Here is a 20,427-nt window from a genome sequence, read left to right as displayed (position 1 = left end):
TGAATACTTCATCTTCTAGGAACAGAAGTTCCACCACACTTTGAGAGCTCTCCCATGCAAGCAAGGCAGGTTTTGTCCTTCTACTTACTACATTTGTAATTCTTCAGCAGCCAAGGAGCAATACTTGGGTGATGAGCAGCAGCATCTGTCTGCAGTGACAAAGAAACATTCACCTCGTTTAGCCTGGGGCATAACAATTGCTAATCCTGTGAAGCAGCAGCTTCACATAAGCACAGGTTATGGTTTCTGAACTGTACGTTGCAGGATTCACTTTGATTATTTTTCTCCTCTGAAATTACATTTTAAAACCAGGCTGGAGCAGCTCTGCTGTGAGCACAGGCTGAGGGAGCTGAGGGGGTGCAGCCTGCAGAGGAGAAGGCTCCAGGGGCAGCTCAGAGCTGCTGCCAAGAGCTGAAGGCAGCCTGCAGGAAGGCTGCAGAGGGACTTGTGCTGAGGGGGTCTGCAGGCAGGCCAAGGGCAATGGTTTGGAGCTAAGGCAGAGCAGGGGGAGAGTGGAGCTGAGCAAGAAGCTATTGAGTGTGAGGGTGCTGAGAGCCTGGCCCAGGCTGCCCAGGGAGGCTGTGGCTGCCTCCTTGCTGGGGGTGTTCTGGGCCAGGCTGGATGAGGTCATTACAAGACCTGATGAGGGAAGAATGGATTTAGACTGGATGTTAGGAACAGGTTCTTTACCATCAGGGTAGTTGAACACTGCAACAGTTGCCCAGGGAGGTGGTTGAGGCCCAATCACTGGAGCTACTCAAGGTCAGGGTGAACAGGGCTCTGGACAACCTGATTTAGTGGAGGATGTCCCTGCTGACTGCAGAGGCAGTTGGATTAGGTGACCTTTGGAGGTCCCTTCCAACCCAGAGCATTCCAGGACTGCATGAAATTTAATCTGAGACTGTTTGAACCATAACTTACCAACTTGGCTTGTTTCTGCTTTGTCTGTTAAACTGCTTACATCCTCTCCCTCTGGCAGCCTGAAGATGAAATTACACTGCATACTGCAATGAGAAGAAAAAAAGCTTTATGCTCAATACCCAGGTCTGCCTCACCTTTACAACACATCAAACCAACATCAGATGCTAACTGAAAGCAGATCAGCTCAGGTGCTAAGTGTGAAAGCAGAGGTTGTCACATCTTTAATGCTTCAAGCTCACTACATCAGGCTAAAGATAGCAGTTTGTGGTAGCTTACATTCTTTTTCCTCCACAGACACTTGATTGCTTCCTCCCCTCTCATTCATAGGACAGAACAGAATCATAGGATCAGTCAGGGTTGGAAGGGACCACAAGGATCATCTACTTCCAACCCCCCTGCCATAGGCCATCTGGAGGTTTGAACCAAGTTCTCAGCAATTTACCAAGCAGACTTTGTAAATAAATAAACTCAACCTGCAGCAACCTCTTGTCCTGGGCACATTGCTGGCTGATGTTCAGCTTCTCTCCACCAGCACCCCCAGGTCCCTCTCTGCCTGGCTGCTTTCCAACCACTCTGTCCCCAGCCTGTAGTGCTGCTTGGGGTTGTTGTGGTCCTTATCCAACTGAAATACTCCATTCCTATTCTATTCTATTGTACTCTAGTCTATGCTATGCTATTCTCTGTGCTGTTCTGTATGCTACTGTGTTCTATTCTCTTCTCTCTTCTGTTGTGTTCTATTGTATTCTCTTCTACTAAATGCTGCTTCTCTGACTGCCTGGCTTGTTGGAGAACACTGAGCAGTCAGGCCCCTAGATCCATTGCTCAATGTCAGGTCCCAGGTTTTCAGTAAGCATGTTCCAGGTTAAGCACAGAGCAAGTTAAAAACCCTAATTCATGTCAGCCATGAAGGAGCTGATAGCTCTGTTAAAATAATCATGTAATCTCCACCCTGACTGCAGGGAAATGCCAGGAAGGAAGTGTCTGCTGTCCTGGGTGGCTGCAGTGCAGTGTGTGTGGAGTCTCCACCAGCTGGGGAAGGCCACTGTGCTCCTGGCTCCAGACAGAACTCAAATGAACCATTTAAGCATCCACACTTATGGTACTAGGACTTGACATCCTGCCTGTGTGGCCTGCCCTGGGTGATCCTGCTTTGGCAGAGTGGACTTGATAAGAGAAGGCCACAGCTGGAATACTGCGTCCAGTCCTGAGTCACTCAGGTCAAAATGGACCTCAGGGAACTGCTTCAGGGAGTCCAGCACAGAGCCTCAAAGCTGCTGCAGGCAGGGAACATCTCCTGTGGGGCCAGGCTGAGGCAGCTGGGGCTGGCAGCTGGCAGCAGAGCAGCCTGAGGGCTGCCCTCAGTGCTGTGCCCAAGCTGTGCAGGGCAGTGTGGGCAGGACGCAGGCAGGCTCTGCTCAGGGCTGGCCCAGGGCAGCACAAGGGGCACTGGGGGCAAGCTGGGGCAGAGGAGGTGGCAGGGCAAGAGGAGGGGAAGCTTTTTGGCTGTGAGGGTGGCAGAGGCCTGGAGCAGGCTGCCCAGAGAGGCTGTGGAGTCTCCTTCTCTGCAGCCACTGCAACCCCCCTGGCTGTGCTGTGTGTGCCCTGCCCTGGCTGCTGCTGCCCTGGCAGGGGGCTTGGACTGGATGACCTTTTGAGGTGCCTTCTAAGCCCTATCATTCTATGATGAATGTGTTGGTATCTCCACTCCCAATGATCCAGACTGCACTGCATTCACAAGCTCTGCAAGTCTGCTGGTCCTAAATCCTACCACCTTAGCAACTAAGTTGCTGTGAATTAGCTAAGACACAGATGCAGGTGAAACAAAACCAATCCTCTGGCACTCAGGCCAGTGCTTGGGTGAAAAGCAATGGAGTTTGCTTTAAACAAGGAAGGAATTAAATACCTAAACTAAAATCAAATCACCAATGCCATATCATAGGATCAGAATTTCTCTGTCAGCCTACCTGTATCTCTACAGCCTATTCCTCAAACCTCCCAGTTTGGTTTCCCCTCTGCCACACAACCCTTCAAGCTTGATACATCACAAGGCAGTATAAAAGCTCTTAATTAGATGAGGATAAAAAAGAATGAACAACCAACCTCTGGTTTTCTGCACTGCACTCCAGGACAGAGGACTGTAATGAGAAGAGAAAAGAAAGTTGTTTTGTCACCAGGAGAAACCAGGACTGGTATTTAGTTACTCCAGGAGTAAGAATAAGTAACCTTACCTCACTTGCTGCTTGCAAGGTTTTGTTGAGCTCTGCAATTCTTTAAAACAAAGAAGTTATCATTAGGGGAGGTTCTGGTTGTGCTTTCTCTAAGGACAATGAAAAGAACAAGCAAGTGCTGAAGAAAAAACAATCAAGTTGCTCAGTGATTTATCTCTCTTTCATCAGACCAGTTCCAAGAGTAAAACAACTTCTTTCAGGGGATTAAGTTGTTTTTTAAAGCTGCCTTTTATTAGTAACTCCACAAACTGAGTTGAAACCTCTGCCCCCACATATTTTAACATCAATCCACTTCCAGCACAGGCTTGGAAGGTTCTCAGGTGACCTTCTTGTGGCCTTCCAGCTTCTGAAGGGGGCTACAAGAAAGCTGGGGAGGGACTTTTAAGGCTGTCAGGGAGTGATAGGACTGGGGGGAATGGAGCAAAGCTGGAGGTGGGGAGAGTGAGGCTGGAGGTGAGGAGGAAGTTGTTGAGCAGGAGAGTGGTGAGAGCCTGGCAGGGGTTGCCCAGGGAGGTGGTTGAGGCCCCATGGCTGGAGGTGTTTGAGGCCAGGCTGGCTGAGGCTGTGTGCAGCCTGCTCTAGGGTAGGGTGTCCCTGGGCATGGCAGAGGGGTTGGGATTGAATGGTCCCTGTGGTCCCTTCCAACCCTGACTGATTCTGTGGTTTACACTCAAAGCCACAGAAACAGAATGGGTCAGAAGTCTGTAGCATTTCTCCTACAAACAGGAACAATTTGGCCAATTACATCTCTCTTTCAGAGCAGTTCAGGGGAAGAGTGGTAAATATTCACTCATTGAAACCTCTGAAAGGAGGAACCACACCAAAATAGCTCCAAGAATCAGAGAATCACAAAAGTGTTTCAGGTGGGAAAGACAGAATCATGGAATGGTTTAGGTGGGAAGGGACCTCAAAGCTCATCCAGTTCTACCCTGCTGCCATAGGCAGGGACACCTCCCACTAGAACAGGTTGCTCAAGGACTCATCCAGCCTTGTCCTGTACACCTCCAGGGAGGTTGTGGAGCACAGAAGCACCCAATGTGATCACATTGGGTGATCCTGTGCTCCACAACCTCCCTGGGCAACCAGTGCCAGAGTCTCGCCACCCTCACTGCAAAGAACCCTTTCCTCATATCCAGTTTCAATCTCCCCTCTGCCACTTCAAACCCATTCCTCCTCCTCCTCTCATTCCCAGACCTTGTCAGTAGTCCCTCCCCAGCACTCCTGCAGCCCCTTCAGCTACTGGAAAGCCACTCCAAGGTCTCCTCCAAGCCTTCTCCTCTCCAGCCTGCACAGCCCCAACTCTCTCAGCCTGGCCTCAGAGCAGAGCTGCTGCAGCCCTCTCAGCATCTTGGTGGCCTCCTCTGCACTGCCTCCAACAGTTCCATGTCCTGCTTGTGCTGGGGGCTGCAGAGCTGCCCCCAGGGCTGCAGGTGGGGTCTGAGGAGAGCAGAGCCAAGGGGCAGAATCCCCTCCCTTGCCCTGTGCCCACACTGCTCTGGCTGCAGCCCAGCACAGGGCTGTGTCTGGGCTGCACTCACCCTGCAGGCTCCTGTGGAGCTTTGCATCAGCCCAGACCCCCAGGGCCTGTTCCTCAGGGCTGCTCTCAGCCATTCCCCACCCAGCCTGCAGCTGTGCTTGGCACTGCACCCACCCAGGTGCAGGACTTTCCACTTGGCCTTGTTCAATGCCATGAGCTTGGCCTGGGCACAGCTCTGCAGCCTGCCCAGGTCCTGCCTGGATGAGGCACTTAGTGCCATGGTCTAGTTTACTGGATAGGGCTGGGTGCTAGGTTGGACTGGATGAGCTTGGAGCTCTCTTCCAACCTGCTTGATTCTATGAGTCTAAGGAAACAGAAGGCCCTCAGGAAGGTCAGCAAATCATAGAATAGAATCATGGAATCAAGCACACCTCCAGGGATGGGGACTCCACCACCCCCCTGGGCAAATGTACTGCTTCTTACAGGTTCCAGTGGTACACAAACCAAACCCAAGATAATTCCAATCAAAGTGAGTTTTCAATCAATACTGCCTGGTGAGACAATGGCACAGGTTGTCCTGGGAAGTTGTGGGTGCCTCCTCCCTGGGGGTGTTGAAAGCCAGGCTGCATGAGCAGCCTGGTCCAGTGGAAGGTGTCCCTGCCCACAGCAGAGGGGTTGGAACTGGATGATCTTCAAGCTTCCTTCCAACCCAAGCCATCCTCTGAATCCATGAGCTTGATGCAAAGCAGTTTCTGCCACTTTTCCTTTATGAAAGGTGGGCATAATGCCAAGGGAAGGAGCTGCTAAGCACATGAGAGCTCTCACTCCACAGTTTTTCGGGTGTATGATTGAAACCCTTATTCAAAGTGACTTACCTCAGTTCTTGGGGGGTGGGTGCTGAAATGGCAATTAACTTTGTCACTTGCTTGCTGGTGGTGATGTTGTTAATCTGTCAGAACCAGAAATTGCACAGCTAAGTAAACTCAGCCTTAAAAGAAAGCTTTCAAGAGGCTGAAACTCAAAAGGCAAACCCCACACTTGCTCATGAACACACTGCCACCAATATTTGGCACCAAATGGTTGCCACAACTTAAGAGAATTGGCTGCCCCTAGCCTAGATCAAGTAACAGGCTCTAGTGTGGGAAAAAATATGGGCATGTCTCGTGGTGGAGAGGAATTTGGCTTAGTTTGCAACAATGACAGCTTAGAGCAGGCACTGAGCAAACATCCCAACTCTAAGTGCAGCAATGGGACCAGCTCCCTATCAGACATAAGCCACAGGCAATGCTGAATCCTGGGAGAAAGAACTCAGGAACTGAGCAGGAATGATGTAGATCTGTATCATGTGCCTGCAGCCTTCTGCTGGGCTGCACCAAAAGCAGTGGGACCAGAAAGACAAGGGAGGTGATTCCCCCCCTCTACTCTGCTCTCATCACACCACACCTGGAGTACTGTGTCCAGATCTGAGGTCCTCAACACAAGAGAGACTTGGACATGCTAGAGTGGGCCCAGCAGAGGGACACAAAGAGGGCTAGAGCCTCTTGCCTGTAACACAAACCCTATGAGGAGAGGCTGAGGGAGCTGGGGTTGGTTAGCCTGGAGAAGAGGAGCCTCAGGGGGGACCTGATTGACGTCTACAACTACCTGAAGGGAACTTGTAGCCAGGTGGGGTTGGTCTCTGCTGCCAGGCAGCCAGCAACAGAACAAGGGGACACAGTCTCAAGTTGTGCCACGGGAGGTCTAAGCTGGATGTTAGGAGGAAGTTGTTGGCAGAGAGAGTGATTGGCACTGGAATGGGCTGCCCAGGGAGGTGGTGGAGTGGCTGTGGTTGGAGGTGTTGCAGCCAAGCCTGGCTGGGGCACTTAGTGCCATGGTCTGGTTGGTTGGGCAGGGCTGGGTGCTAGGTTGGGCTGGGGGAGCTTGGAGCTCTCTGCCAGCCTGCTTTATTCAATGATTCTATGATTTTAAGAGAGGTCACTTACTATGTCTACATTCAGTGATGTGTTGCTTTCTTCACTTGCCTGAAGCTCTACCTTGCCCACGTAGAACACTAAAACCAAAAGGCACAAAGGTTAAGCAAATCAGTGCTAGAGCAGATCATGTACAATTGGGTGAGAATTTCACATTAGAAGGGAAATAAAAGCTCTTTAGACCAGCTTGTCCTTTGCAACTGACAAACCCTGCCTGGCAAACCTGGTGACCTTCTATGAACAGGTTACAAGATGAATAGATGAGTGACAGGCAACTGATATAATTTACCTGGCCCTGAGCAGGGCCTTTGGCACTGTCCCACACCACATCCTGGTCTCCAAGCTGGTGACACATGGGTGTGATGGGTGGAGCACTGATGGACAAAGTGGCTTGATGGCCACACTCAAAAAGTGGCTGTCAATGGCTCCACGGCCAAGTGCAGGGCAGGGACAAGCAGAGTCCCTCAGGGATCAGTCCTGGGACCAGTCTTGTTCAACATCTCTGTGGGTGCCATGGACAGAGGCACTGAGTGCAGCCTCAGCAAGTTTGCTGCCCACACCAAGCTGTGTGGTGCAGCAGCCAGGCTGGAGGGCAGGATCCATCCAGAGGGACCTGGGCAGGCTGCAGAGGTGGGCACAAGCCAAGCTCAGGAGGGTCACCAAGAGCAAGGGCAAGGTCCTGCAGATGGGTGGAGGCAATGCCAAGCACAGATCCAGGCTGGGCAGGGAGTGGCTGGAGAGCAGCCCTGAGGAGAGGGACTTGGGGTGCTGGTGGAGGAGAAGCTCCACAGGAGCCAGCAGTGTGCACTTGCAGCCCAGAAAGCCAAGCAGAGCCTGGGCTGCAGCAGCAGCAGTGTGGCCAGCAGGGCCAGGGAGGGGATTCTCCCCCTCTGCTCTGCTCTGCTGAGACCCCACCTGGAGTCCTGCATCCAGCTCTGGAGCCCCTGGGACAAGAGGGCTGTGGAGATGCTGGAGAGTGTCCAGAGCAGGGCCAGGAGGATGCTGAGAGGCTGCAGCAGCTCTGCTGTGAGCACAGCCTGAAAGAGTTGGGGCTGTGCAGGCTGCAGCAGAGGAGGCTCCCAGGGGACCTCCTTGTGGCCTTCCAGCATCTGAAGGGGGTTCCAAAAAAGCTGGGGAGGGACTTTTGAGGCTGTGAGGGAGTGTCAGGAGTGGGGGGAATGGAGCAAAGCTGGAGGTGGGGAGAGTGAGGCTGGAGGTGAGGAGGAAGTTGTTGAGCAGGAGAGTGGTGAGAGGCTGGCAGGGGTTGCCCAGGGAGGTGGTTGAGGCCCCATGGCTGGAGGTGTTTGAGGCCAGGCTGGCTGAGGCTGTGTGCAGCCTGCTCTAGGGTAGGGTGTCCCTGGGCATGGCAGGGGGGTTGGAACTGGCTGCTCCTTGTGCTCCCTTCCAGCCCTGCCTGATTCTAAATCTATCAACTTCTACTCCTGACAGAGAGTTAGGCTCAATATGGGAGACATCAGTGTCTGTGGCAGTGCACAAGTTTCTTGCTTGCTTGCTCAGGTTTGTCCTTCTCACCTGCAATCCTTTGATAAGAAACCAAAGATCAAACCCATGATAAACTAAACATTCCTTTTAAACCAACCTCCCCCATTTTACATTCATTTTCCCCCTAACAACACATATTACAGAGCCACCTTTAACACAGCAACTAAAAGCTGCCTCAACATTCAGAAGAGAAAATGCTGGAGTTTGTTTTGACAAGAAATGAGAAACAGACAGCTACTCACCTGAAGAATTACAGACAGGTGTGATGTTGCATAAAATGGTTTCTCCTGCTGTAGTTTGTGGAGGGAAGAAAGAAAACAAGCAACTCAGTGAGTAAAAATGTAGAGCTTAAACTCAGTACAACCATACATAGGTCCCTGCCTAAGAATCATAGAATCAACCAGGTTGGAAGAGACCTCCAGGATCATCCAGTCCAATTTATAAGGGATCTTCAAGGTCCCTTCCAACCTGAACCACGATCCAGGTCTCTTTTAACCCACACCATTCCATCAATCTATGGATTTCTGCAATCAGTTCAATGCTTTAAGGTAAAGGTCTTTACCTTTTAGGTAGAATTCACACAATGTCTGCTCCTGGCTTCACTTCTCTAGGCCACTTACCAGAATATTTTGCAAGGCTTAGCAATTCAGAGTGAAAACAAGGCTGGGACTGAGGCATTCATTTGGAAGAGTAATGATTTAGAAGTATTTTGAAGGGCTTGTAATGACTGGATGAGAGGAAATGGAGTGAAGCTTGAGGAGGGAAGATTGATTGGTAAAAAGCTTAAGTTGAATGATGAAAAAAACAGCCTTAAATTGACTGAGAAAAACTTAAATTGATTGAGAAAAAAAATTAGATATAAAACTTAAGTGGATTGATAAAAGTGAACTGATACAAAGCTTAAACTGATTGGTACACATCAAATGGATACAGATTAAATTGATGGAGAAAGATGAACTGATACAAAGCTTAAACTGATTGGTACACATCAAATGGATACAGATTAAATTGATGGAGAAAGATGAACTGATACAAAACTTAAACTGATTGATACAAATCAAATTGGTACAAAAAAAGTTAAACTGATTGTGAAATAAATTAGATAAAACCTTAAATTGAGAAAAGTGAACTGATACCAATCAAATGTGTACATATTAAATTGATTGATTAAGAGAACTGATGCAAATCAAATTGATACCCATTAAATTGATTGAGAAAAATGAACTGATACAGATCAAATTGATACTTATTAAATTGATTGATTGAGAAAAGAGAACTGATACAGATCAAATTGATACTTATTAAATTGATTGGGAAGTGAACTGATACAGATCAAATTGATACTTATTAAATTGATTGATTGAGAAAAGAGAACTGATACAAATCAAATTGATACTTATTAAATTGATTGATTGAGAAAAGAGAACTGATACAAATCAAATTGATACTTATTAAATTGATTGGGAAGTGAACTGATACAGATCAAATTGATACTTATTAAATTGATTGAGAAAAGAGAACTGATACAGATCAAATTGATACTTATTAAATTGATTGGGAAATGAACTGATACAGATCAAATTGATACTTATTAAATTGATTGATTGAGAAAAGAGAACTGATACAAATCAAATTGATACTTATTAAATTGATTGGGAAGTGAACTGATACAGATCAAATTGATACTTATTAAATTGATTGATTGAGAAAAGAGAACTGATACAGATCAAATTGATACTTATTAAATTGATTGGGAAGTGAACTGATACAAATCAAATTGATACTTATTAAATTGATTGATTGAGAAAAGAGAACTGATACAAACCAAATTGATACTTATTAAATTGATTGGGAAGTGAACTGATACAAATCAAATTGATACTTATTAAATTGATTGAGAAAAGAGAACTGATACAGATCAAATTGATACTTATTAAATTGATTGGGAAGTGAACTGATACAGATCAAATTGATACTTATTAAATTGATTGATTGAGAAAAGAGAACTGATACAAATCAAATTGATACTTATTAAATTGATTGAGAAAATGAACTGATACAAATCAAATTGATACTTATTAAATTGATTGATTGAGAAAAGAGAACTGATACAGATCAAATTGATACTTATTAAATTGATTGGGAAGTGAACTGATACAGATCAAATTGATACTTATTAAATTGATTGATTGAGAAAAGAGAACTGATACAGATCAAATTGATACTTATTAAATTGATTGGGAAGTGAACTGATACAGATCAAATTGATACTTATTAAATTGATTGATTGAGAAAAGAGAACTGATACAGATCAAATTGATACTTATTAAATTGATTGGGAAGTGAACTGATACAGATCAAATTGATACTTATTAAATTGATTGATTGAGAAAAGAGAACTGATACAAACCAAATTGATACTTATTAAATTGATTGATTGAGAAAAGAGAACTGATACAAATCAAATTGATACTTATTAAATTGATTGAGAAAATGAACTGATACAAATCAAATTGATACTTATTAAATTGATTGATTGAGAAAAGAGAACTGATACAAATCAAATTGATACTTATTAAATTGATTGATTGGGAAAAGAGAACTGATACAGATCAAATTGATACTTATTAAATTGATTGGGAAATGAACTGATACAAATCAAAGTGATACTTATTAAATTGATTGATTGAGAAAAGAGAACTGATACAAATCAAATTGATACTTATTAAATTGATTGGGGAAATGAACTGGTACAAATCAAATTGATACTTATTAAATTGATTGATTGAGAAAAATGAACTGATACAAATCAAATTGATACTTATTAAATTGATTGGGAAGTGAACTGATACAAATCAAATTGATACTTATTAAATTGATTGATTGAGAAAAGAGAACTGATACAAATCAAATTGATACATATTAAATTGATTGAGAAAAAGAAACTGATACAAATAAAATTGATACTTATTAAATTGGTTGAGAAAAATGAACTGATACAAAAACCAAACTGACTGACACAAATCAAATTGATAGAATTCAAATTGATGCCAAAAAAAATGAAATTGATTAAGCTAAACTGAGGAAAAAAAGTAGGTAAAAACTTCAACTGATTGATAAAAATTAACTGATACAAAACTTAAACTGATACAAATCAAATTGATACAATTCAAATTGATACAAAAAAAGCTAAATTAAGTTAAACTGATTGAGAAAAAAATATAGGCAAAAACTGATTGATAAAAATGAATTGATACAAAACTTAAACTGATCCAAATCAAATTGATCCCATTACACCAATTTGGTTTAATGACCTCACACAGATTTCACTTCTGAGAAGCACAAAAGAAGATCAGCAGTGGTATAGGATTCCTACCTGGTGTTGTAGTGGAGTAATAATCAGTGCTGGGAAGAGTTTCTGTTGAAAGAAAAAGGCAATTTTGAAATGAAGGTTTTCTATTGTAACTTTAAATGCCTGTGAAATACAGGGGACAAAAATAAGTTACTGCTTTAGACTCCCTAAGACAAGTGGAAACAGAGGATTGTTTCAAAGGGATTTCAGCTACTGTCACATATAGTCACAAAGTGCTAAAGGTGAGACCTCACCTGGAATACTGTGTTCAGTTTGGGGCTCCCCAGTTGCAGAGGGACAGGGATCTGCTGGAGAGGCTCCAGCAGAGGGCTGTGAGGATGATGAGGGGACTGGAGGGCATGGCTGGTGAGGAGAGGCTGAGGGACCTGGGGCTGCTCAGTCTGGGGAAGGGAAGACTGAGAGGGGGGTTGATAAATGTTTATAAGTATCTGAGGGCTGCCAGGAGCGGGGGGACAGGCTCTGCTCACTGCTGCCTGGGATAGGACAAGGAGCAATGGATGGAAGCTGCAGCAAAAGAGGTTCTGCCTCAACACAAGGGGAACTTCTTGGCTGGAAGGGTTTCAGAGCCCTGGCACAGGCTGCCCAGAGAGGCTGTGGAGTCTCCTTCTCTGGAGCCTTTCCAGGCCTGTCTGGATGTGTTCCTCTGTGATCTGTGTTAGATAGGATTGCCCTGCTCTGGCAGGGGGGTTGGACTGGATGATCTCCTTGGGTCCCTTCCAACCCCCAACATCCTATGAGCCTCTGATCCTGTGAAGGGTTGGAAAGGATAAGAGGCAGTGGTTTGAAATGAAAGCAGAGCAGATTGAGACTGGATGTTAGCAGCAAGTTCTGCACCAGGAGGCTGCTGCCACACTGCAACAGGTAGCTCCGGGAGGCTCAAGAGGTCCAATGGCATCTTGGGGTACATTAAGAAAAGTTTGCCCAGCAGGTCTAGAGAGGTTTTGCTTCCTCTCTGCTATGCCCAGGTGAGACCACACCTGGAATGCTGCGCCCAGTTTTAAATTGAAGCTTGAGGAGGGCAGATTTAGATAGAGATGAGGAAGAAATTCTTCAGAGTGAGGGTGGGGAGCCACTGACACAGGTTGCCCAGGGAGGTGGTGGAGTCGCTGTCCCTGGAGGTGAAGCAAAGCCTGGCTGGGGCACTTAGTGCCATGGTCTGGTGGATTGGATAGGGCAGGGTGCTAGGTTGGGCTGAATGAGCTTGAAGGTCTCTTCCAACCTGGTGGATTCTATGATCACATGCCCAGGTTGGGCTTTGTTAATACTTTGAATAAAAACAGAAAGGTTATCAGCTCAGTGGCAGTTAAATGCACTTCATAACCCTGCCCGTGTGGACGTCCAATACAGACTGTAGCCAAATATGAAGTCAGAGACCAAGGAAGATATAATTTGGATTTATTATTATTATTAAAACTAGGCAAATTTTCATCCTTGCAGCAAACCTCACCCTCCAAACCTTACCACATTAATTCTCACCTGCAGACTGTGTGGTCTCCTCCGAAGTCGTATCTAAAGAGTAAAAATGAGTAAGAATAAACCCAATGCAAATACAAATCCCAGCAAACAGCATCTAACTGAACCTAATTAGGAGAAACAGTAACCAAAGTCTTGCCTGAAGAGTTTATAGGAGAGGTGAGAAAAGAAACAAGAGAGGATTCTGGGGAAAAAAAAAAGAGAGAGAAAAGAGGTAAAGTTTGTGTGGTTCATGTCTGTGGGTTTGGGAGAGAGAAGGTCATGCACTGAAGAACTGCAACAGGAGCTAGGTACTAAGTTCCACTTTAAGAAGAAGTGCAGTGCTGCTTAAGACGGGTCAGGGGATTGCAAATATTTATGTTGAAGTCATGTTCTCACGATCACAGAGTGTTAGGAGTTGGAAGAGAGCTGCAGAGAGCATCCAGCCCAACCCCCTGCCAGGGCAGCAGCAGCCAGGGCAGGGCACACACAGCACAGCCAGGGGGGTTGCAGTGGCTGCAGAGAAGGAGACTCCACAGCCTCTCTGGGCAGCCTGCTCCAGGCCTCTGCCACCCTCACAGCCAAAAAGCTTCCCCTCCTCTTGCCCTGCCACCTCCTCTGCCCCAGCTTGCCCCCAGTGCCCCTTGTGCTGCCCTGGGCCAGCCCTGAGCAGAGCCTGCCTGCGTCCTGCCCACACTGCCCTGCACAGCTTGGGCACAGCACTGAGGGCAGCCCTCAGGCTGCTCTGCTGCCAGCTGCCAGCCCCAGCTGCCTCAGCCTGGCCCCACAGGAGATGCTCACTGCCTGCAGCAGCTTTGAGGCTCTGTGCTGGACTCCCTCAAGCAGTTCCCTGAGCCCCTTCTTGACCTGAGTGGCCCAGAGCTGGACACAGGAGAACCTCTTGACCACAGCCCTTCTAAGCCAGCCCAGGATGCCCTTGGCCTTCTTGGCCACAAGAACACATTGCTGGCTCCTGGGCATCCTTCTTCCCACAAGGACCCTCAGGTCCTCTTCCCCTATGCTGCTCTCCAGCAGGTCATTCCCCAGCCTGGCCTGGTCCATTGGGGTTGCTCTTTCCCAGATACAAGACTCTCAACTTCACTGGACAAAAGGCAACTTGCAACTACTTCATCCTCAACGAGAAACTCTTCTATTACAACCCAAAATGTTCCCCTCAAAGCACAAAGAGTGCAAAGATTAAAGGCTGGAGCTCGTTTGCAGGCCAACTTCTCTGCACTGTCTCAGGCAAGGGAAAAGGAAAAGGCAGATTTAGCTAACAGGAACCAGCAAAACACTGCAGCCATCAGCAAACTCCTGATTCTCTTACCAGAAATGGTTGTTGCAGAAGATTCTCCTGAAGTGTCAGCTTTTGTTTCAGACAGAGCAAAAGAAAAGAGGGGGTGGGGGTGGGGAAAAAAAGGATGATGAAGTTTCACACACAGAGAGAAGCATCCCCAGCAGCCTTTCCCTCTGCATTTCCGACACGGCCCAGAAGGGGGCAACACTGCCCCCACAAAGGCAGGCAGCAAATGCTGACTCCAACAGGTTACTGTTCTATGAATCCAAAGAGAATTCACCCCAAGATGACTCCTTTTCAAAAACTCTTGGGCGGTTTGCAGCCTATAACGTTAGGAAAGCAAAAATAATTGGCCCAAGATCAAGAAAATAAACCAAAAAATAAGGTTAAGAAAGTGAAAAACTTTGGAGGAGAGACTGAAGGAGTTGGGGCTGTGCAGGCTGGAGAGGAGAAGGCTCCCAGGTGGTTTTATTATGACCTTTCAGTATCTTAAAGGGGGTTACAAGAAAGCTGGGGAGGGACTGTTCAGGCTGTCAGGGAGTGATAGGACTGGAGGGAATGGAACAAAGCAAAACATGGGTACTAGATTCAGACTGGATGTTAGGAAGAAGTTCTTCATTCTGAGGGTGGTGAGAGCCTGGCACAGGTTGCCCAGGGAGGTGGTGGAAGCCTCATCCCTGGAGGTGTTTCAGGCCAGGCTGGCTGAGGCTCTGGCCAGGCTGATCTAGTGTGAGGTGTCCCTGCCCATGGCAGGGAGGTTGGAACTGGCTGATCCTTGTGGTTCCTTCCAACTCTGACTGGTTCTATGATTCTAAGATACATGTCACACTACCCTGAGTGTCTTGCTGAGTGTGGAAGGGGAAATAAGTGAGTATATCAGCTGAGTATACAGTTGGGTGCCACAGAATGTTAGAATGTCTAGGGTCACCTAGAGCAGGCTGACCAGGAACACATCCAGGTTGGTTGTGAAAGTCTCCAGAATAGGAGACTCTGAGTAAGAACTCTTCTTACTGAGCACTCTTCTGCTTCTGAGTAAGAATTTCCTGCAGGGAGGCTGTAGCCAGGTGGGGTTGGGCTCTGCTGCCAGGCAGCCAGCAGCAGAAGAAGGGGACAGAGGCTCAAGCTGTGCCAGGGCAGGTCTAGGCTGGATGTTGTGAGGAAGTTCCTGGCAGAGAGAGTGATTGGCACTGGAATGGGCTGTCCAGGGAGGTGGTGGAGTGGCCGTGGCTGGAGGTGTTGCAGCCAAGCCTGGCTGGGGCACTTAGTGCCATGGTCTGGTTGGTTGGGCAGGGCTGGGTGCTAGGCTGGGCTGGGGGAGCTTGGAGCTCTCTGCCAGCCTGCTTGGTTCTATAATAAGTCTGGAGCTGTGATCTGGAGAGGAGCCACACAACTATTTATACTGCAAACACCAGCCACTAAAATCTTTTGCTGGTGGTTATGGTCAGCACTTTGATCAAAAAGAAACCAGGAAATTTGATGCCTGCTTCACATTGGCCACTTCAAAGTTTGCCCTTCTGGCCACTGAGTGGATTCTGACAGTGCCACCAACAGCTTACCACACAAATACGAGCTAAAAAGCAGCTGGCTGCAAGGCCAGCTTGGATGAGGCTTTGAGCAACCCAGCCTAGTTGAGAGGTTCCCTGCCCATGGTGGGGAGGTTGGAGTAGATGAGCTCTAAGGTCCCTCCCAACCTGAGCCATTCTGTGGTTCTCTGAAATATGAGACACTATATCAAAGGCAGAGTTCAGGTACCTCAGCATCTTCTATGTGTACAAATACCTGAGGGCTGGGGGTCAAGTGGAGGGGGCCAAGCTCTTTTGGGTGCTGCACAGCAATAAGCCAAGCAGCAATGGATACAAACTGGAACAGAGAAGGTTTCAGCTCAACAGGAGGAGAAACTTCTTTCCAGAGAGGGTGGCAGAGGCCTGGAGCAGGCTGCCCAGAGAGGCTGTGGAGTCTCCTTCTCTGGAGACTTTCCAGCCCCACCTGGATGCATTCCTGTGTGCCCTACCCTAGGGGATGCTGCTCTGGCAGGAGGGGTGGTCTGGATGATCTCTGGAGGTGCCTTCCAGCCTCTAAGGTTCTGTGATTCTCTCAGAATTCAAAAGCCATCCAACAATGCTACTTACAGCACACTACTGATGCTGTGAAGCCTCTCCTACTGTTGTGGAAGAGTTAAGTCAGGGATACCAAAGCTTCTGCAGAACCTCAGAGTGTTTTGGGCAAGCACAGCACCCAAGGAGATTCTGAGGTGTCTCACTGGTGGGACACCTTCCTTGCCTTCCTGAAAACTGGGAGCAGCTTCTTTCCTAAGGACAAATGGCAACAGAACTGCTGCAGTGAAAGGAGAACAGGAGTCACCTCAGTGACCTCAATGACACAGAAGGTTAGGGCCAGGAAGGGACCTCCAAAGCTCATCTAGTCAAGTGCCCTGCCAGAGCAGGAGCACCTAGAGCAGGTCACTCAGGAAACACATCCAGGTGGGTTTGGAATAGCTCCAAGAGAGGGAGACTCCACAACCCCCCTGGGCAGCCTGTTTAAGGTCTCTGCCACCCTCACAGGGGAAAAAATATTTCCTCCTGTTTCCACAGTAGTTCTGTGCCTCAGCTTCCAGCCACTGCCCCTTGGCCTGATTGGGCATCGCTGAGCAGAGCCTGCCTCCAGCCTCTCAGAATTCAACCACTCCATCAGCACTGAGGGCAGCCCTCAGGCTGCTCTGCTGCCAGCTGCCAGCCCCAGCTGCCTCAGCCTGGCCTCACAGGAGATGTTCCCTGCCTACAGAGCTCTGTGCCTCTGGGCTGGGCTCTCTCCAGCAGTTCCCTGAGATCCTTCCTGAGCTGAGGGTTCCAGAATTGGACACAAGATTCCAGCTGTGGCCTCAGCAGGGCAGAGTAGAGTGGGAGGAGAACCCCCCTCGACCTACTACCTACACCTCTCCTAATAAAGCCCAGGATGCCCTTGGTCACCAGAGAGCATTGCTGCCTCATGGGCATCTTTCTGCTCACTAGGACCCTCGGGTCCTTTTCCCCTTCACTACTCTCCAGCAGGTCAATCCCCCACCTAGAGTGAAATTTATTGTCTCTGGGAAACGACTGCTGCTGTTTGCACCACAAAATCTGCTAATAAGCCATGAGGATGCTTTGGGTAAGTCATCATGGAATGGTTTAGGTTGGAAAGGACTTCAAGGGTCAGCAAGTTCCAACCCCCTGCCATAGGCATGGACACCTCCCACTAGAACAGGTTGCTCAAGGTCTCATCCAGCCTGATCTTGAACACCTCCAGGGAGGTTGTGGAGCACAGAATCACCCAATGTGATCTTCGATCACATTGGGTGATTCTGTGCTCCACAACCTCCCTGGGAAACCTTTGCCAGTGTCTCACCACCCTCAACCTGTGCCAGTGTCTCACCACCCTCACTGCAAATAACTTCTTCCTCACATCCAGTTTCAATCTCCCCTCTGCCACTTCAAACCCATTCCTCCTGCTCCTCTCATTCCCAGATGTTGTCAATAGTCCCTCCCCAGCCCTCCTGGAGCCCCTTTCAGATACTGGGAGGCCACTCCAAGCTCTCCTCCAAGCCTCCTCTTCAGCAGCCTGCACAGCCCAAACTCTCTCAGCCTGTGCTCAGAGCAGAGCTGCTGCAGCCCTCTCAGCATCTTGGTGGCCTCCTCTGCACTGCCTCCAACACTTTCATGTCCTGCTTGTGCTGGGGGCTGCAGAGCTGCACACAGTAATTTGCAAAGGTTTACATTTTGGTCATCACCTCCACGAAGCAGAGAGAACAGCAGCAGCAATCTACTTACACACTTCCAAACCCCAAAGAGAAATAGTGTGGGGGGCAATTCCAGGGGCCCCCAGACTTACCTGTTACTTGTCTTCTGCCAGGCAGCGTCGCAGTGGTCTCAACTACAAAGGAAGAAGAATGATTTCATTTTAGGAGGGGAAGATTTGGATGTATGTTTGTACACATGCAGACTTCCACACAAACTATGCTTCTAAAGGCCAACATTTCAGATGTGCTACTTACCTTCCTTCAAGAGGTTTGCAAACCTGCTCTGCATCCACTGAGCAATGAGGTTTGAGGGCTCTTTGAAAGTGGGAAGCTGAACTCTTTTGTTGTTGGCTGTTTATCCCCTCCTCTATTTACCAAGTTAGGAGCAGCTGTGGAGCTGCTGCAGGGTAGGAGAGCCCTGCAGAGGGACCTGGCCAGGCTGCATGGGTGGGCAGAGGCCATGGGATGAGACTGAACAAGGCCAAGGGCAGGGTTCTGCACTTTGGCCACAACAACCCCAAGCAGCACTGCAGGCTGGGGCCAGAGTGGCTGAGAGCAGGCAGGCAGAGAGGGAGCTGGGGGTGGTGGGAGAGAGGAGCTGCAGAGGAGGCAGCAGTGTGCCCAGGTGGGCAGCAGAGCCAATGGCATCCTGGGCTGGCTCAGGAGCAGTGTGGGCAGCAGGACAAGGGAGGTTCTTGTGCCCACCCCTGTGCTCAGCACTGCTCAGGCCACCCCTGGAGTGCTGTGTCCAGCTCTGGGCTCCTCCATTGCAGAGAGCTGCTGAGGTGCTGGAAGGTGTTTGGAGCAGGGCAGCAAGGCTGGGGAGGGGCCTGGAGCACAGCCCTGTGAGGAGAGGCTGAGGGAGCTGGGGGGGTGCAGCCTGCAGCAGAGGAGGCTCAGGGCAGAGCTCATTGCTGCCTGCAGCTGCCTGCAGGGAGGCTGTAGCCAGGTGGGGTTGGGCTCTGCTGCCAGGCAGCCAGCAGCAGAAGAAGGGGACAGAGGCTGAAGCTGTGCCAGGGCAGGTCTAGGCTGGATGTTGTGAGGAAGTTGTTGTCAGAGAGAGTGATTGGCACTGGAATGGGCTGCCCAGGGAGGTGGTGGAGTGGCTGTGGCTGGAGGTGTTGCAGCCAAGCCTGGCTGGGGCTCTGAGTGCCATGGTCTGGTTGGTTGGGCAGGGCTGGGGGCTAGGTTGGGCTGGGGGAGCTTGGAGCTCTCTTCCCACCTGCCTGACTCTATGATTCTATGAAATGGTGCTGGCATGCCCTGAGGAGCACCTCCATCTGGACACAAATCTCACCCTATCTGCTCTCAGAGCACAATATCCACATGCCTCCAGTTGCTAGAAATGACCTGAGAGAATGAAATGTGTCACTGATCAAGGTGCAGCACTAAGTTTACTAAGCAGTCATCCTTGCATACAGAAAGGAGCAGAGGCTGTCACACTCCATTTCACTTGCCTTTGTCAGACCTCCTTCACTGCAGGGCTTTCCTCAGCCCTCCTTCTCTGCAGGGCTTTTCCATGCCCTCCTTCACTGCAGGGCTTTGCTATGCCCTCCTTCTCTGCAGGGCTTTTCTATGCCCTCCTTCTCTGCAGGGCTTTTCTATGCCCTCCTTCTCTGCAGGGCTTTGCTCAGCCCTCCTTCTCTGCAGGGCTGTGCTCAGCCCTCCTTCTCTGCAGGGCTTTTCTATGCCCTCCTTCTCTGCAGGGCTTTTCTATGCCCTCCTTCACTGAAGGGCTTTGCTCAGCCCTCCTTCTCTGCAGGGCTTTTCTATGCCCTCCTTCTCTGCAGGGCTTTTCTATGCCCTCCTTCACTGAAGGGCTTTGCTCAGCCCTCCTTCTCTGCAGGGCTTTTCTATGCCCTCCTTCTCTGCAGGGCTTGTCTCAGCCCTCCTTCTCTGCAGGGCTTTCCTCAGCCCTCCTTCTCTGCAGGGCTTTTCTATGCCCTCCTTCTCTGCAGGGCTTAAGAACCAGGCAGAAAAAGTGGAGAGTCTTTCTAAGTCCAGCCTCCAATATGCCTGAAGCTGAGCTGTAAACAGGCAAGTCAAATAGCTCAGGCTGTGCTACTTACAAGCTAACAGAAACCTTATTTCACTGAGGTTCTTTATGCTTATGAAACCTCCTTTTAATTGCTCCATTAACTTTCAGTTGCAACACTGCTGGTTCAGGATCATCACATTAGCAACTCTAATTTCCTATGCCAAAACAAGGCACTCTAAATTGTGTAACCATCTTCTCCAACAGGGAACATTCCTGAGGATCCAAGCAGCAAATCAACAGGCAAGTAATGTTTCTCAGTGCTGTTCTCAGCTTTTGCTGTGAGGGAGACAGAGCAGGTCCCCAAAACACCTGGGGTGGGGTGGTTTGGTTATTTTTCCTGAGGGAAAAGGCTACTCCATGAAAGAAGATAACAGCCTAGTTTCTGTTATCAATATG

At 48.6% G+C, this 20,427-nt stretch overlaps 1 protein-coding gene across 2 annotated transcripts in view; it reads right to left on the bottom strand.

Moving 5' to 3' along the window:
- The window catches only part of ADGRG2 (adhesion G protein-coupled receptor G2), a 63,971-nt gene that overhangs the window by 22,150 nt on the left and 21,394 nt on the right, over nucleotides 1–20,427 (bottom strand). For both annotated transcript variants that reach the window (XM_064152058.1, XM_064152057.1), the window contains exons 4-14: nucleotides 18,086–18,127; nucleotides 14,252–14,290; nucleotides 12,949–12,981; nucleotides 11,476–11,517; nucleotides 8,342–8,389; nucleotides 6,609–6,676; nucleotides 5,502–5,575; nucleotides 3,150–3,189; nucleotides 3,022–3,056; nucleotides 922–1,004; nucleotides 89–149 (exon numbers count right to left, since the gene is read on the bottom strand). In XM_064152058.1, coding sequence (XP_064008128.1) covers nucleotides 89–149; nucleotides 922–1,004; nucleotides 3,022–3,056; nucleotides 3,150–3,189; nucleotides 5,502–5,575; nucleotides 6,609–6,676; nucleotides 8,342–8,389; nucleotides 11,476–11,517; nucleotides 12,949–12,981; nucleotides 14,252–14,290; nucleotides 18,086–18,127 — 565 coding nt within the window. The remainder of the gene's footprint in view (nucleotides 1–88; nucleotides 150–921; nucleotides 1,005–3,021; nucleotides 3,057–3,149; nucleotides 3,190–5,501; nucleotides 5,576–6,608; nucleotides 6,677–8,341; nucleotides 8,390–11,475; nucleotides 11,518–12,948; nucleotides 12,982–14,251; nucleotides 14,291–18,085; nucleotides 18,128–20,427) is intronic.

The sequence above is a fragment of the Pogoniulus pusillus genome, chromosome 12, assembly GCF_015220805.1.
Source record: "Pogoniulus pusillus isolate bPogPus1 chromosome 12, bPogPus1.pri, whole genome shotgun sequence".
Lineage (NCBI taxonomy): Eukaryota > Metazoa > Chordata > Aves > Piciformes > Lybiidae > Pogoniulus > Pogoniulus pusillus.
Note: the sequence above shows the minus strand (reverse complement) of the source record. Positions and strands in the feature narration are given on the sequence as shown.